Consider the following 18,663-nt stretch of genomic DNA (forward strand, 5'->3'; position numbering starts at 1 on the left):
TCATTCTGTAAGTATTCTAATTTTCTACTTAGAAAGTATTTTTTAAGTTAAAATATTTTTTTAAGTCTTTTCCTTTGTATATTGATATTTTTAAATTCATGTGCCAAAACCTTTTAAAATGCTGGTCTATTATTAGATATGACCTTGAAGAGGAAAAAGATTAATCTATGCACTCTTAATACAAGGAGCAACAGGAAGTGGAAGAAGATTTAATTTATTTCCCTATGAAAAGTTTAAACATATATGTGTAGGTAGAGAGAATACTATAATGAATTCTTGTGTATCCATCACCCAATTTTGACAGTTATCACTTATCATGTTTATTTCATTTATACCAGTGGTTCTCTGTGTGTAGGGGGGTGATTTTGTCATTTGTTAATGTTTTGAAACATTTTGGATTGTCACAGCTTGAAGAAGGGTGGAAGTAGGGGGAAAGGCTAGGTGCTAGTGCACAGGGCAGCCCCATGACAAAGAATGACCCATGCTCAAAATCCAGCTAAAGTTAAAAAAAAATCCTGATTTCTATATAGGATTTAAAATATCTTTACATATTTTCTTTAAAATATCTTTATAACATTGAGTTGTTCTATCCAGGAATTGGAGAGGCTGTTCTATTTGTTCAAGTGTACTTTAATGTCAATCAAGACTGTTTTGAAATCTTCCTCAGATAAGTTTTCTATATTTCTTATAAATCCATCTCTCTAATTTTTTGTTAGTGTCAATGAAAGTTATTGACTTCAGCATGTTACTTTTATATCCTGGTACATCACTGATAGAGTTTTATCATTGATTTTCTAGAGTTATACAGATAGGGTATTGTATCACCAGCAAATAGAGGTAGTTTTATTTCTTCATTTCCACTTTACTCATCCTTGTCACTGAACAGATTAAGGCATCTTGTATAATGATGAACAGAAGGTAAAATAATGGGCATCCTTATCTTATTCATTTTTTAAAAGAGATATTTTTAAGTAATCTCTACACCTAATGTGGGGCTCAAACTCAACCCCAACATCTAGAGTCACATGCTCTACCACCTGAGCCAGCCAGGCTGCCCTTGTTCTTTATCATACTGGAAATGCCTCTAGTCTTTCTTCATTAAATAGTTTACTGGTTTTAGAACTAAAATATTTTAGCATATTTTATTTCGATAAATGATAAAGCATATGTATTTTAGCATATTGAGGGAGTATCCCTCAATTCCTATTTTCTTGGAAGTTTTTACTATCAATAGTGCTGAATTTTTTTGAAGGCTTTCTCATTGTCTCTAAATATATTTATAATTTTCCCCCCTAGGTACATACATTATAATATACTGCAGTAGGTGGTATATTAGGGTAATGGATTGTTGAAGCTGGAAGGGGTACACAGAGGAGTTAACACTGGCACTGAGTATGAAGGCCACAGAGAAACCTGGCATGTAGGAAAAGGAGGAATGACATTCAACATTAGAAATAATTACATAAATGAGAACAATGTCATGGAAATAATGTGTAAGTCTGTCATAGGCTTTGGATACCAGACTGCACTTAATTCATTCTCTTCTAATCCTGTCTCCTCATTGATTCTCCTGTTACTCATACACTCTTGCCTTCTGTAAATGAGCTTCCTTTATTCTTTCAGTCATTCTAACCCTTCTGCCGTTATCCGTTATTGTTTTATATGTTACTTTCCTATTTTTCCCTCTTGCTAGTCTCTTCTAGCCAGAAAGCAAGCTCTTATTTAAATATCATTAATATTTATTCTTTCTACATGTTAAGTCTCAGCCCATCATGTGAATCATTAGTGGGTTTTTTTTTTTTTTTCCAGGATGTAAGAGAAGTCCTAAAACTACAAAGTCAACTCAAACCCAAGATTCATCATTTCTGGGTCTAAAAAGAAAAAGACTCAAAAGGGATGAACCCTGGAATTTCATATCAGAAAAACCCTGCATATATGAAGATGGGTTTAAAAAACAAAAAGACAAAAATGAAAGTTTACAAATAATTTCAATCACCCATACAAAAATCCTCACTGTAGAAAGAAGCCATAAAAACACTGACTTTAGCCAAAATTTCAGCCTGAAATCAGTCTTTGTTAAACAACAGAGGGTTGCTAGAGAAAAGACACCCTCAAAATATGAAATACAAAGAAACAGTTTCAAGCAGAATTCAAACTTACTTAACCAACCAAAACTCAAAACACCAGAGAAGCGGTACAAATGTAACATATGTGAAAAAGCCTTCATTCATAATTCATCCCTTCGTAAACATCAGAAAAACCACACTGGAGAAAAATTATTTAAATGTAGAGAATGTTTGAAAGCTTTCAGCCAAAGTTCAGCTCTTATTCAGCATCAAAGAACTCATACTGGAGAGAAACCCTACATCTGTAAGGAATGTGGGAAAGCCTTCAGCCATAGTGCATCCCTTTGTAAACACCTAAGAACCCACACTGTGGAGAAATCCTATAGATGCAAAGAATGCGGGAAATCCTTCAGCAGGAGGTCTGGCCTTTTTATACATCAAAAAATCCATGCTCGAGAAAACCCCCATAAATACAATCCAGGTAGGAAGGCATCCAGCACATCCCTTTCTGGGTATCAGAGAATTCATCTCAGGAAGAAGTCTTATTTATGTAACGAATGTGGCAACACCTTTAAGTCTAGCTCATCCCTCCGTTACCATCAGAGGATTCACACAGGAGAGAAGCCTTTTAAGTGTAGTGAGTGTGGGAGGGCCTTTAGTCAGAGTGCCTCTCTCATCCAGCATGAGAGGATTCACACTGGAGAGAAGCCCTATCGATGTAATGAATGTGGAAAAGGTTTTACTTCCATTTCACGACTCAACAGACACCGAATAATTCATACTGGTGAGAAACTGTATAACTGTAATGAATGTGGTAAAGCCTTAAGTTCCCACTCGACACTCATCATTCATGAAAGAATTCACACGGGGGAGAAGCCGTGTAAATGTAAAGTGTGTGGGAAAGCCTTCCGACAGAGTTCAGCTCTCATTCAGCATCAGAGGATGCATACCGGAGAAAGACCCTATAAATGCCACGAGTGTGGGAAAACCTTTCGGTGTAACTCATCCCTCAGTAATCATCAGAGAATTCACACCGGAGAGAAACCATATCGATGTTTGGAATGTGGGATATCTTTTGGCCAAAGTGCTGCTCTTATTCAGCATCAAAGGATTCACACAGGAGAGAAGCCCTTTGAATGTCATACATGTGGAAAAACTTTTCGACAGAGCTCATCACTTATTGCCCATCAGAGAATTCATACTGGAGAGAAACCATATGAATGTAATGCATGTGGGAAACTTTTCAGCCAGAGGTCATCCCTTACTAATCATTATAAAATCCACATCGAAGAGGATTCCTTGAAAGTAGATTTGCATGTGTGAAAGCCTTAAACCAAAGCTCAGCAGAGTATAGATACTCGAGATTGATTTAATAAATGTAATGAACACGAGAAAACTTTTCTATTTAAGTTTTGTCTTTGTCAGATATTAAATTCTTAAGGATAAAAAGCTTTGACTATGTATAAGTATCTGGAAATTTTTCATACCTGCCAGTCACTTTTTAAAACATCCCAAGACAAGGAAATCACAATGGCAATTTGATTGCAAAATCACAGTTTGGACCATTTGTAAGATAAAAGGGGTTTTTCTATCTATTTATGCAGCATTATACACTATATGTGATATGTAAAAATGAGAAAAATCTGGGTGTAGGAGTGCTGGGTTTCTCATTAGAAAGACACCAACTATTTAAGCCAGTAGCATTTTTATTAGAACTAACATTTTAGTAGCAAACAGAATTGATCTTAAAATATATGCATATGAAAAAAAATATATATATGCATATGTAGACCAAATAATAGATAAAAAAATCTGCAAACTACCTCAGTCTTTGGAATTTGCCTTTTGCTAAACTGTTGTCAAACTTTGTGCATGGTTTTCATTAAAAAGGAGAAATAAAATGTGTTCTCTTACTCCTCTATTCTTTTAGTTATTTCCAAACTATATCTAACAGTCTCCCAAAATGTTTTAAAACAATTAATTTTGTTTTCATAATTACTTTTCTTTGTTGCCTTGAAGTAATTTATTATTGAACTGTACTTGCTGTGTTCTCAACAGTATGTTAATTTAAGTAGAAAAATATAAATTTTTTGGCAGTCACTTCAAGGTTAAAGTTATTAATATTTTTTTTTAGTTGGCTGCACAAGAAATCCTAAGAAATAATTTAAAGGACATGTCACTATGGCAAAGTCTCAAAAAGGAATCCATTTCATGAAATAAAAGCATGTATTGTGGTTTTCAAATGTTAAAAAAATTCAGACTGCAAAGGCTCTCTCCCTGTGGGTGTCTCATGAATAAATAAATAAAATCTTTTAAAAAATTATTTTTATTATTTTTTAAAGATTTTATTTATTTATTCATGAGAGACACAGAGGCAGAGACACAGGCAGAGGGAAAAACAGGCTCCATGCAAGGAGCCCAATGTGGGACTCGATCCTGGAAATCCAGGATCACGTCCTGAGCCAAACACAGAGGCTCAACCTTTGAGCCACCCAGGTATCCCTTAAAAAATAATTTTAAAAGCTGCACTTTTATATGTTTGGCACCTGTTCCTTTTTGTTTTTTTAAGAAAAAAATTGCTCATGAATTAGAGTTTAAAAATTATTTAGGAAGGGGAAGAAAGCACTCATGCTGTAAGAGTGATAAGCCTGAGACAGGAAAGAAATGTAAGAGTTCAACAGGTGTGTGGAGGTAGATGGAAAGGCATTCACATAAGAGAAGTTCATGCAATGACAAGGAGGCATGAGAAGGCACAATGTGCTCACTATACTACTGTAAACAGAGTTTTCTAAACTTCATTTTTCAATTATTTATTACTAGTACATAGAAATACAATTGGTTTTTGTATATTGACCTTCTATCCAGTAATCTTGATAAATTCACTTTTTTTCTAATAGCTTATTTGTATATTCTTTTGGATTTTCTTCATACACAATCATCATCTGTAAACAATGGCCATCAGGTTTTTTCTTTTCTACTTGTAATATCTTTTAAATTTTGTTCTTACATTATAGTACCATATGGCATATGTCAGTGCAATGGTGAATACAAATAATAACATTCAGTATTTTACCATTTAATATGTTAGCTTTAATTTGTGGCTATGTGTTCTCACAATTAGCTTTAATTTGTGGATATCTCTAATCACAATAAGGACATTCCTGTATATTCCTAGTGTGCTGTGAATTTTTATCATAAATGGTAATATTATGTCATATTCATTTTTTGCTTTGGATCAAGATGATCATATTGTTTTTCTCTTCATACTTTAATAGAGAAGAACATTGACTGAATTTTTATGTTAACCAGTATCACAGTCCTGAACTAAATCCTACTTGGTCATAATACATCATCATGTGTGTATGTATGTGTGTGTGTGTGTGTACAAGATCAGGCTTCTTCCTTAATAAATACAAGCCTGAAGTGACCAAGACTGTATTCTAAGAACTCAGCACAGAGTTTTTATCATTCAAATCTGAAGAATGGATAGAGTCCTAACACTTAGAGAGGTGTCCTAGAGGAACAGAAGACTATTGGGAGAGTGAATACAGCACCTGTAGGAACCAGTGGGGAAACCAGCCTTGCTGGTATAGGAGAGCTCCTGATAGGCTAAGAGAAAAAAACAATATTGGATATGAAAGCTAGAAGTAGGTTATAAGAGACCTTGAGTGCTGTCTGAGACTGTTAATAGCTGGGATAAGATCCTTTAGATATTAAATCAGTGTTGATGTCTGAGGAGCACATGGTCATTTTGCAGACTATGTTGTCTAATGAGACCAAAGGAAGATTTGATCATTTCTGGCTCGTGAAACTGGCTGAAAGACTGGTTCTCAGGAGTGGGGGTTGGGAGAGTCTGTGAGAAATGTTCTCAGTGAGAAGTACAAAAAAGAACAGAGGCTGGCTTTATTCTGGATGCTTGACCATTGCCCTGTTTTTTTTTGCCAAATGCCACAGATGATAAAGTTCTTAAAGCTGACCACGTGATATTTTTCAAAATCAAGGTGCAATTATACTTTTGAAATTAGAAGATATAATTCAGTTAGTATTGTAGGTCAGTATGTTTCAGGTTATAAAATCAAGTGTTTCAGGAACACATTTTCTAAGAGCTATACGAAAATGTTTTTTATTTTGAGAAAACTTTCTGTGGGGATGCTGGACAAAGACTCAAGAGACCTGCATATTTTCCTGCCCCCATTCTGCTTCAAGTTACATAGTCCCTGGCCGTTTCAACTCTACAAATTCCACTTTGTTGTTTCATCTCCTGCATTATGGTTCCTAATGGTGTAGATCAACTCAAAATTTAAAATTTTCATCTTATGCATTTTTGTGTAAACATGATGAGATGAGCACAAAAAACTACAATGAAATCCTATTTTCATCAATCAAATTGTTAGTAACAATATTGACATATATTGTTAGATAAAATAAATTATACATTATGAACTAAAATTTTCAACCTAAAAGTCAAATTGTTTTAAGAACATAGAATAGACGGACATAGTTTTCCCTATTTTTCTCCATTAAGTACATCTAAAAACCCTATACATTATATATAAAACAGAAAAAGACTGAAAAGTGGAGAGGAGATAGGTCTAGGTAGGAACCTCAGGAATAAGAGGAATGATAGGGTGATTGCAGGGGTTTTTTTTTGTTTTGTTTTGTTTTGTTTTGTTTTGTTTTGGCCTCATATGCCCCAGACTCAGAGCTAAAGAAGCAGGAACTCAGGAACACCAATAGACAGAAATAAAATATTGCAAAGCCTCAACAAGAGCATGCTTTCTTTAATCAAAGGGCTAAGGAAGGGGTACCTCTAGGAAGATAAAAAAAAAAACAAAAAAAACTCCTAGACAATAACCACTCTACTCCAACCAAACAATATAGAAAAAACAAACAAACAAAAAAACAAAACAAAACAAAAAACTGGTCCTATCACTATCCACAGCAGCAAAGACTGATTGAGGAGCTTAGACTTACTGGCTTATACGGCTGTAAAGAGGGGTCATAAAATCCTGCTGGGTGGTGTCAGAAAAGGCCAAGAGCTAGGACATGCATCCATCCTGGCTGGCAATAAACACCCCACTTTCTCAGCAATGATAGTGGAGACCATATGAAGAACCTGGACGTCCCTCACTCCCACTCAACAGTAAGAAAGCATCACCTACCCCTCCCTTGTGGGGTGGTATCAGAGGAGCCTACTGCAGACAAAAACTTTCACTACAGCCTAGCAGTAATGAGGCCACAATCCCACTTTATGGTGTTATCTAAGGCCAAACAGAGTAGCTACAAGGCACTCTAACCTCTCAGCCAGAATAATATTAGTGAAGGCCTAGTAAAGAACTAGAAATCCCACCTCTACCAAAAGGCAACCTTTATCTGCCTGGGTATTTAAAGGGGGCTAAATGGGTAAGTTGGGCTTCTTCCTTCCATGGCCATAATGAAGTAGCACTTCCTCTTCCTTTGCTAGGGCAGTATCAAAGCAAGCCAGGTGACAGAAGATTCAGATAAGATCCAGAGTTTCACAGCAATATTCAAAATGTCCAGAATTCAACAAAAGACTTTTTTTTTCAACAAAAGATTTTTATCAGACCAGGAACAAGGAAGATCACTTGAATGAAAAAAAAGACGAGACGTAAACAAGTTGGTTACATATATTACAATAATCAAAGAAAGATTTTATTTTTAAAAAAGATTATATTTATTTATTCATGAGAGACACAGAGGGGCAGAGACAGGCAGAAGGAGAAGCAGGCTCCCTATGGGGAGCAGGATGTGGGACTAGATCCCGTGGCCCTGAGCCAAAGGCAGATGCTCAACCCCTGAGCCATCAGGTGTCCCTCTAACAAAGATTTTAAAGAAGCCATCATTAAAATACTTCAGTGAGCAATTATGCATGCAAATGTATGGAACAAAAAGCAGAGTCTTAGCTAAGAAATTTAAAGTCTCGGCAAAGGAATAGAAAAGAAATAAAGAAGAAACAAAAGGAAATTTTTAGAATTGACAACATAGTAAGTGAAAATTTTAAAGCTTGAGTACAGGCTCAAGAGCAGAACTGGGTGAAGAGAAAAGTATCTATGGACTTAAAGTAATATAAATTATTCAATCTTAAGGAAGGAGAGAAAATAGACTGAAAAAAAATATGAAGAGAGCCTCAAGTTCTGTGGGATTATAACAAAAGATCTAACATGTCATCTGAGTGTAGAAAGGAGAGGAGAAAGAAGATTCACCTGCAAAGTCTTTGAAGCATTTTTAGCTGAAAATTCCCAAGTTTATCAGGAGACATAAGTCTATGAATTCAAGAAGCTGAGTTAACCCTCCAAAAGCATAAAACCAAAGAAATCTATACCAAACACATCATAGTTAAACTTCTGGAAACTAAAGTCAAAGAAAAATCTTGAAAAAGGTTAGGGAGAAAAATAACACCTCGTGTATAAAGGGAAAAAAATTGAATGAAAGTAGACTTCTCATCAGAAACCTCAGAGGTACAACAAAATAAAAGAACCCTGAACCCAGAGGAATGATGTCAGCAGGCCTTCATTCTCTGACAGAGACTCTGACTAACAAAGACATGGAACAAACTGCTTTTGAGAACTCCAGAAAGCAGTTAAGATATTTCAGTACCCCAGGTGAGTGCAAAGCCAATAAGAAATGCATCTGGGTGGATGGTGAAACTGGTGACATTTTATTCACCTTAGCCACTCCCCTTGCCTGGCCTAGTAAAGCACTTTTAGGAGAAAGCTCCCAACTTTCAGCTTCTACCTCGGAGGGAAAGAGATAAGTGGACCATGAAGTCAGTGTCTTGCTTTCTGGAGGCTTGCCCAAAGGACTGGTTGTTAGTATATTCAAAAGGTATGTGCAGCCATCACCATAGGCAATTTTTTAAAAATTTCTTTTTATTGGAGTTCAATTTGCCAACATATATAGCATAACACCCAGTGCTCATCCCATCAAGCGCCCCCCTCAGTGCCCGTCACCCAGTCACCTCAACCCCCTGCCTACTTCCCTTTCCACCACCCCTTCTTCATTTCCCAGAGTTAGGAATCTCCAATGTTCTGTCACCCTCTCTGATATTTCCCACTCATTTTCTCTCCTTTCCCCTTTATTCTCTTTCACTATTTTTTATATTCCCCAAATGAATGAGACCATATGTTTGTCCTTCTCTGATTGACTTATTTCACTCAGCATAATACACCATAGGCAATTGTGGAACATTTTCATCAACAAACAAAACAAAACAATACCCCACACTCCAGCTATCACTGTCCCATTCCCTTTTATACCCCCAATCCTAAGCAACCATATATATTTAAAGATTTGTTTATTTATTTGAATCTCAAGCAGGTTCCCTGATTAGCATGGAGCCTGATGTGGGGCTGGATCCCATAACCCTGAGATCATGACCTGAGCCAAAATCAAGAGTTAAACACTTAACTGACCAAGCCACCCAGGGGCCCCGTTTTATGTCAGTTTTTGCTTAATGTTTTTAGTGCTCTGTTATTAGGTGTGTATATGTTTTTAATTACTATACCTTCTTTTCTAATTAAGGGCTTTAATGCAAAATATATAAAGAACATTCACAGACAAATAGGCCCCCCAAAAAGATCTGAATGCTTCACCTAAGAAGATACACAGATGTTAATTAACCACATAAAAAGCTATTCAAAATTAATTATTGGGGGATCCCTGGGTGGCTCAGTGGTTTAGCGCCTGCCTTTGGCCCAGGGCGCAATCCTGGGGTCCCGGGATCGAGTCCTACATCGGGCTCCCGGCATGGAGCCTGCTTCTCCCTCTGCCTGTGTCTCTGCCTCTCTCTCTCTATGTCTATCATAAATAAAAACAAAAACAAAAACAAAAACAAAAACAAAATTAATTATTGGGGAAATGCAAATTATAACCACAAGACATCATCACACATCCATGTGCGCACATGCACACATATACACACATGCACCAAGAATGCCTAAAATTTAAAAGACTGACAATGCCAAGTGCAGACAAGGATATGGTACAACCAGAACAGTCATACATTACTGAGAAGAATGCAGAATGGTTTACTCCTTTAATTATATTCTATATTCTTAATGGAATGGCTTTTTCATCACTACAAAATGTCTTTCTTCATCTCTAGTAACATTCTTTTTTTGGGGGGGTGTGCAGAGGGAGAGGGAAAGAGAAACTCCTAAGCAGGCTCCAAGCCTCCTGGAGAGCCTGATACCTAGCTTGATTTCGCAACCCTGAGATCCTGACTTGAGTCGAAATCAAGAGTTGGAGACTTCACTGACTGAGCCATCCAGGTATCCCAACATTTTTTGTCTTAAAGTCTATCTTGTCTTATATTGGTATAGCTACTCCAGCTTTAGTTTGATTATTCTCTGCATGAATATCTTTGAATCTAATATATGTTTCCTGTACACAGTATATGGTTCAATCTTGTTTTGCCTTCTCTAGACTGACAATCTCACCTTTTGAATGTGTTATAATCCATTCACATTTAAGGCTTTTATTGACACAGTTTTATTTACAACTGTATTTTGCTTTTTTTTTCTATATGTTCTATATATTTTTTGTTCTTCTATTCGTTTTACAGTAAATCAAAATTCTACAAAACAACATTTCAATTTCTATTTTTTTCACTATAATTTTTTAAGTTGTTTCTTTGGTGTTTCCTCTAGGGCTTACCTTCTACATTTTAGTTTACTAAAATCAGCTTCAGATTTTTTGTAAATTAATTCCACGGAGATATATAATTATTCTTTTTCACCCCCTTTTGTGGCATTTCTGTTATGCACACTACATCTATAAATGTTACAAATCCAACAAGTACATTGTTATGGTTATTATGTAATGTTATAACTTTTGAAGAAGCTGAGAAAAGATAGGAGAATAAGCAAATATTTATAGCTTTTCTATATTAACCTCATTATTTACCATTTTTGGTTTTCTTCATTTGTTTCTGTGGATTCCAGTTACTATCTTGAGTAATTTTCTTATCCCCAAAGAGCTTTGCTTCTACCTACCTTCTTTGTGCTGTTATTGACCAATATACATTTCTAAATGTTAGACCTGACAATACATTACATGCATATTGTTTTATATTATTACTTTTAAATCAATTAAGAAAAAGATAAGAAATATACATATATACTATCTTCTATAATAACACAATTACTTTTTCCAGCATTCAGTTTTATCATGCCAATATAAAATTTCATTTATTTTTTAAATTTTTAAAAAAGATTTTATTTATAAATTTGAGAGAGATGACCAGAGAAGGGTGAGAGGGGTAGAAGCAGACTCCCTGCTGAGCAGGAAGCCTGAAGCAGGATTCAGTCCCAGGACCCTGGGATCATGATCTGAGCTGAAAGCAGATACTTAACCAACTGAGACACCCAGGCCCAGTTGCTGAGGAACAACCAGAAAAGAGAGGCAGGGACAAGCTCAGAGTGTTAAGTCCTTTCCAGTCTAATGAAAATGGGATCATGGGCAGAAGCTGGTCTCATAATTCTCCACCCTACTCAGGGCACCACGTAGTAGCTGGGTCAGTCCTTGTTGGTCACTAAAGGGCCATAAAGTAGAATTTAGAAGAGACCTACCTGAGGAGACCTTTCCTCCCAGTTCTGGCCCAGGGTCTGTTGCAGGGCTTCTCCATAAGGATGGGCCAGGGTTCATTTGTCAGCCTCCTGTATAGTCAGTCTGTTGTAAATTCTGTGAATGCATCAGCATCAGGGGACATTGTTGCTACTCTTCTTTATGGCCCTGGGCTTGGGCACAAAGTGATTATCCTTGTCAGGATGTGATTCTTCTTCCTTGACTCGATGAAACTCCTTTCCGAGGATTTCCCTATTCTTGTAGGAAACTCTGAATTTCCTGATGTTGCCAAGCACTGGCCTGGAAGGGACAGAAAATGTGGATGCACCTTGGCATGACTCACTCTGTATATTTGGGTGATTTTCAGACACTCTCCTTCTACAGTGATAAGGCCCACACATTCCTTTAGGTCTGCTGGTGAGAAGTGAGAAATCCTTAAATGGGAGATCAGGAACTAGCATCACTGGGCAAAGTAATGTCCAATCTCCATACTCAAACCTGTCAGAAAGCATCTGTGTGTCTGGATATTATTCAAGTTCATGAATGAAAAAAATATGAAAACTGACCAAACAAAGGGATTCTGACTAAGGAATTCCTGGCCTGGAGGGGCTCTTCCTTTGTTTCAGGGAATGTGATAGGTGTCCTTGTAAGGGACCTCATTTACCTTCCGCTCTGTGGGCAAAGACAGAGCTCTAGGTACCCAGAGCCCGGCCTGTCATCCATGGAGCTGCCCTGTTGGCCAGGATGGAACCTAGGGACGGTGAAGGTCCTAGGCTGGGGTGGGAGAGACAGAGAAAAAGAAAAGTGGCTGTTAGATTGTTGTCACCAGAAGGCTGCTCTTGTCCCTAAGTTTTTCTTCCATTGCCTTAAGATTTTTAATATTTCACCTAGCATCCATCCATGCTGTCACACATGGCTTGAGCTTATCCTTTTTTATAGATGAGTAATAATCCATTGTGTACATATGCTGCCTTTTCCTTATCCATTCATCTATCAGTGATGGACACTTGGGCTGCTTTCATATCTTGGCTCTTGTAAATAATGCTGCAGTGACCATAGGGGTGCATGTATCTTTTCAGGGTAGTGTTTTGGTTTTCTTTGGGCAAATACCCAATAGTGGAAATATTGGATCATAAGGTATTTCTACTTTTAATTTTTGTGGAACCTCGTGCTGTTTTCCACAGTGGTTGCACCAGTTTGCATTCCCACCAACAGTGTAAGAGGGTTCCTTATGTCAGCCATATAATTTCACTCATATGTGGCATCTAAAAAAAACAAAAACAGGGTGCCTGAGTGGCTCAGTGATTGAGCATCTGCCTTTGGCTCAGGTCATGATCCTGGGGTCCTGGGATAGAGTCCTGCATTGGGCTCCCTGCAGGGAGTCTGCTTCTCCCTCTCCCTCTGCCTATGTCTCTGCCACTTTCTCTGTGTCTCTCATGAAGAAATAAATAAAATATTTTTTTTATTTATTTATGATAGTCACACACAGGGAGAGAGAGAGGAAGAGGCACAGGCAGAGGGAGAAGCAGGCTCCATGCACCGGGAGCCAGACATGGGATTCGATCCCGGGTCTCCAGGATCGCGCCCTGGGCCAAAGGCAGGCGCTAAACCGCTGTGCCACCCAGGGATCCCAAATATTTTTAAAAAGTAAATAAAAAGGAGGCGGGGCAAGATGGCGGAAGAGTAGGGTCCCAAAGTCACCTATCCCTGCCAACTTACTTAGATAACTTTCAAATCATCCTGAAAACCTATGAATTCGGCCTGAGATTTAAAGAGAGAACAGCTGGAACGCTACAGTGAGAAGAGTTCACGCTTCTATCAAGGTAGGAAGAAGGAAAAAAATAAAGAAATAAAAAAGCATCCAAAGGGGAGGGGCCCCCGCGAGGAGCTGGGCTAAGGCCCAACGGGGAGTGCTCCCAGGACAGGAGTGCCCAGTCCCGGAGCAGAAACTTTACCAATCTTCCCAGATGGAAAGGCGCTTGCAGGGAGCTCGAACAGGATCCCAGGAGGGGCAGGGATATCCTCAGGCTCCCAGGGGTCACTAACAGAGGAACTGTGCCCCGGGGGAGAGCGCACCACACAATGCAGACCCAACTCCCTAAAGAGCTGGAGCGTGCCCCCGGTGGGGCCCTGGGAGCAGCTCAGGTGGCGGCTCCATGCAGAGGGGGCTGCGCAGCCCCAAGCATGATTCCTGTGGTGCAGGCCCTGGAGCCAAGGGTGCTGGGAGACACAGCCCAAGATTGAGCGCTCCCCCGGACAGGCAGAGGCCGGGAGGACACAGGACAGCAAGGATGCTCCTGCCGCCGGGCGCCCCTGAGCTGTGGAGATCGGCGCCCCCCTGCCCCCAGAGCATCCAGGCCCCTGCGGACTGGGAGCCCCTGAGGACTGGGAGCCGCTGCGGATTGGGAGTTGCGATAGTTACTGCAGGAGCTGACTCTAGAGCTGGAGAGCTGGCCTCCTCCACTCTTGTTCTTCCTCCTGGTGTCACCTTGTACCTGGGACTGAGCAGGGGCCTCACAGGATGAACAGCTCCCACTGAGCCATGCACCTGGCAGGGGCTGGACAGCTCCCCCAGGTGCACACACCTGAGAATCAGCACAGCAAGCCCCTCCCCCAGAAGACCAGCTGGAAGGACGGGGGAAAAGCAAGTTATTGACCAAGCAGCCCTGGAAAGTTCCAGGGGAAGTAGAGGGATTTACACTATAATACAATCAGAGGATACTCCCCCTTGTTTTTTGTTTTGTTTGTCCCCCCCCCCCCTTTTTCTTTCTCTCTTTTTCTCCTCTTTCCAGTACAACTTGCTTTTGGCCACTCTGCACTGAGCAAAATGACTAGAAGGAAAAACTCACCACAAAAGAAAGAATCAGAAACACTACTCTCTCCCACAGAGTTACAAAATTTGGATTACAATTCAATGTCAGAAAGCCAATACAGAAGCACAATTATAAAGCTACTGGTGGCTCTAGAAAAAAGCATAAATGATTCAAGAGACTTCATGACTGCAGAATTTAGATCTAATCAGGCCAAAATAAAAATCAATTAAATGAGATGCAATCCAAACTGGAGGTCCTAATGACGAGGGTTAATGAGGTAGAATAACGAGTGAGTGACGTAGAAGACAAGTTGATGGCAAGGAAGGAAGCTGAGGAAAAATGAAAAAAAAACAATTAAAAGATCATGAGGATAGGTTAAGGGAAATAAATCACAGCCTCCGAAGGAAAAATCTACATTTAATTGGGGTTCCCGAGGGGGCCAAAAGGGACAGAGGTCCAGAAAGTGTATTTGAACAAATCATAGCTGATAACTTCCCTAACTTGGGAAGGGAAACAGGCATTCAGATCCAGGAGATAGAGAGATTTCCCCCTAAAATCAATAAAAACCGCTCAACACCTCAACACTTAATAATGAAACTTGCAAATCCAAAGATAAAGAGAAGATCCTTAAGCAGCAAGAGACAAGAGATCTCTAACCTTTATGGGAGAAGTATTAGGTTAGGGTTAGTATTAGGGCCCTAAATGAGAAGAACATGCAGCCAAGAATACTTTATCCAGCAAGGCTCTCATTCAGAATAGAAGGAGAGATAAAGAGCTTCTAAGATAGGCCGAACCTGAAAGAATATGTGACCACCAAACCAGCTCTCCAAGAAATATTAAGGGGGACTCTGTAAAAGAAAGAAGAAGTCCAAGGAAACAATCCAAAAAAAACAGGGACTGAATAGGTATCATGATGACACTAAATGCATATCTTTCAATAGTAGCTCTGAACGTGAATGAGCTTAATGACCCCATCAAAGGTGCAGTTTCAGACGGGATAAAAAGGCAAGACCCATTATTTGTTGTCTACAAGGGACTCATTGTAGACCTAAGAACACCTAAAGCCTGAAAATAAAAAGTTGGAGAACCATTTACCATTCAAATGGTCCTCAAAAGAAAGCAGGGGTAGCCATCCTTATATCAGATAAATTAAAGTTTATCCCAAAGACTGTAGTAAGAGATGAAGAGGGACACTATATCATACTTAAAGGATCTATCCAACAAGAGGACCTAACAATCATGAATATTTATGCCCCGAATGTGGGAGCTGCCAAATATATCAATTAATAACCAAATTTAAGCCATACTTATATAATAATACACTTATACTTGGTGACTTGAACACAGCGCTTTCTATAATCGACAGAACTTCTAAGCACAACATCTCTGGAGAAACAAGAGCTTTAAATGATACACTGGACCAGATGGATTTCACAGATATTTATAGAACTTTACATCCAAACGCAACTGAATACACAATCTTCTCAAGTGCACGTGGAACTTTCTCCAGAATAGACCACATACTGGGTCACAAATCATGTCTTAACTGATCCCAAAGGTTGGGATTGTCCCCTGCATATTTTCAGACCATAATGCTTTGAAACTAGAACTAAATCACAAGAAGTTTGGAAAGATTTCAAACACGTAGAGGTTAAGGACCATCCTGCTAAAAGATGAAAGGGTCAACCAAGAAATTAGAGAAGAATTAAAAAGAGTCATAGAAACTAATGAGAATGAAGAATACAACCATTCAAAATCTTTGGGATACAGCAAAAGGAGTCCTGAGGGAGAAATACATTACAATACAAGCATCCATCCAGAAACTGGAAAGAACTCAAATAAAAAAGCTACTCTTGCACCTAAAAGAGCTGGAGAAAAAACAGCAAATAGATCTTACACCCAGCAGAAGAAGAGAATTAATAAAGTTTCAAGCAGAACTCAATGAAATAGAGACCAGAAGAACTGTGGAATAGATCAACAAAACCAGGAGTTGGTTCTTTGAAAGAATTAATAAAATAGATCAACCGTTAGCCAGCCTTATTAAAAAGAAGAGAGAAAAGACTCAAATTAATAAAATCATGAATGAGAAAGGAGAGATCATAACTAATACCAAGGAAATACAAACGATTTTAAAAACTTATTATGAGCAGCTATACGCCAATAAATTAGGCAATCTAGAAGAAATGGATGCATTTCTGGAAAACCACAAACTACCAAAACTGGAACAGGAAGAAACAGAAAACCTGAACAGGCTGATAACAATGGAGGGAATTGAAGCAGTCATCAAAAACCTCTCAAGACACAAAAGTCCAGGGCCAGATGGCTTCCCAGGGAAATTCTATCAAACGTTTAAAGAAGAAACCATACCTATTCTACTAAAGCTGTTTGGAAAGATAGAAAGAGATGGAGTACTTCCAAACTTGTTCTATCATCTTAATTCCAAAACCAGACAAAGACCCCATTAAAAGGGAGAATTATAGACCAATATCCCTGAGAAACACGGATGCAAAAATTCTCAACAAGATACTAGCCAATAGGATCCAACAATACATTAAGAAGATTATTCACCATGACCAAGGGGGATTTATCCCCGGGATGCAAGGCTGGTTCAACACTCGTAAAGCAATCAATGTGATTCATCATATCAGCAAGAGAAAAAACAAGAACCATATGACCCTCTCAATAGATGCAGAGAAAGCATTTGACAAAATACAGCATCCATTCCTGATCAAAATTCTTCATAGTGTAGGGATAGAGGGAACATTCCTCAACATCTTAAAAGCGATCTACGAAAAGCCCACAGCAAATATCATTCTCAATAGGGAAACACTGGGAGCCTTTCCCCTAAGATCAGGAACACGACAAGGATGTCCACTCTCACCACTGCTATTCAACATAGTACTAGAAGTCCTAGCCTCAGCAATCAGGCAACAAAAAGAAATAAAGGGCAATTCAAATTGGTAAAGAAGAAGTCAAACTCCCCCTCTTTGCAGATGACATGATACTGTACATAGAAAACCCAAAAGACTCCAACCCAAGATTGCTAGAACTCATCCAGCAATTCGGCAGTGTGGCAGGATACAAAATCAATGCCCAGAAGTCAGTGGCATTTCTATACACTAACAATGAGACTGAAGAAAGAGAAATTAAGGAGTCAATCCCATTTACAATTGCACCCAAAAGCATAAGATACCTAGGAATAAACCTAACCAAAGAGGTAAACGATCTATACCCTCAAAACTACAGAACACTTCTGAAAGAAATCGAGGAAGACACAAAGAGATGGAAAAATATTCCATGCTCATGGATTGGAAGAATTAATATTGTGAAAATGTCAATGTTACCCAGGGCAATTTACACATTTAATTCAATCCCTATCAAAATACCATGGACTTTCTTCAAAGAGTTGGAACAAATCATCTTAAGATTTGTGTGGAATCAGAAAAGACCCCAAATAGCCAGGGGAATATAACAAAGAAAGCCAGAAAAAAAAAGAAAAGAAAAGAGAAAAAAGAAAAGAAAAAAGAAAAGAAAGAAAAGAAAAGAAAAGAAAAGAAAAGAAAAGAAAAGAAAAGAAAAGAAAAGAAAAGAAAAGAAAACCAGAGCTGGGGGGATCACAATGCCAGATTTCAGGTTGTACTACAAACCTGTAATCATCAAGACAGTGTGGTACTGGCACCAAAAACAGACACATAGATCAATGGAACAGAATAGAGAATCCACAAGTGGACCCTCAACTTTATGGTCAACTAATATTCGACAAAGTACGAAAGACTATCCACTGGAAGAAAGACCGTCTCTTCAATAAATGGTGCTGGGAAACTTGGACAGCCACGTGCAGAAGAATGAAAACAGACCATTCTCTTACACCATACACAAAGATAAACTCAAAATGGATGGAAGATCTAAATGTGAGACAAGATTCCATCAAAATCCTAGAGGAGAACACAGGCAACACCCTTTTGGAACTTGGCCACAGCGACTTCTTGCAAGATACATGAAGGCAAGGGAAACCGAAGCAAAAATGAACTACTGGGACTTCATCAAGATTAGAAGCTTCTGTACAGCAAAAGAAGCCGTCAACAAAACTAAGAGACAACCTACAGAATGGGAGAAGATATTTGCAAATGACGTATCAGATAAAGGGCTAGTTTCCAAGATCTATAAAGCACTTATTAAACTCAACACCAAAGAAACAA

The 18,663-nt window shown here is 38.6% G+C and overlaps 1 protein-coding gene across 3 annotated transcripts in view; it reads left to right on the forward strand.

The window, feature by feature from the left end:
• LOC112932476 (zinc finger protein 354B) overlaps positions 1–18,663 on the forward strand; it is a 63,592-nt gene that overhangs the window by 14,102 nt on the left and 30,827 nt on the right. For all 3 annotated transcript variants that reach the window (XM_026015419.2, XM_072731843.1, XM_072731844.1), the window contains one exon: positions 1,810–3,979. In XM_026015419.2, the coding sequence (XP_025871204.2) occupies positions 1,810–3,389 (1,580 nt within the window). In that variant the 3' untranslated portion in view covers positions 3,390–3,979. Of the gene's footprint in view, positions 1–1,809 lie in introns of those variants that run through there.

This window comes from Vulpes vulpes, chromosome 12 (assembly GCF_048418805.1).
Source record: "Vulpes vulpes isolate BD-2025 chromosome 12, VulVul3, whole genome shotgun sequence".
NCBI lineage: Eukaryota > Metazoa > Chordata > Mammalia > Carnivora > Canidae > Vulpes > Vulpes vulpes.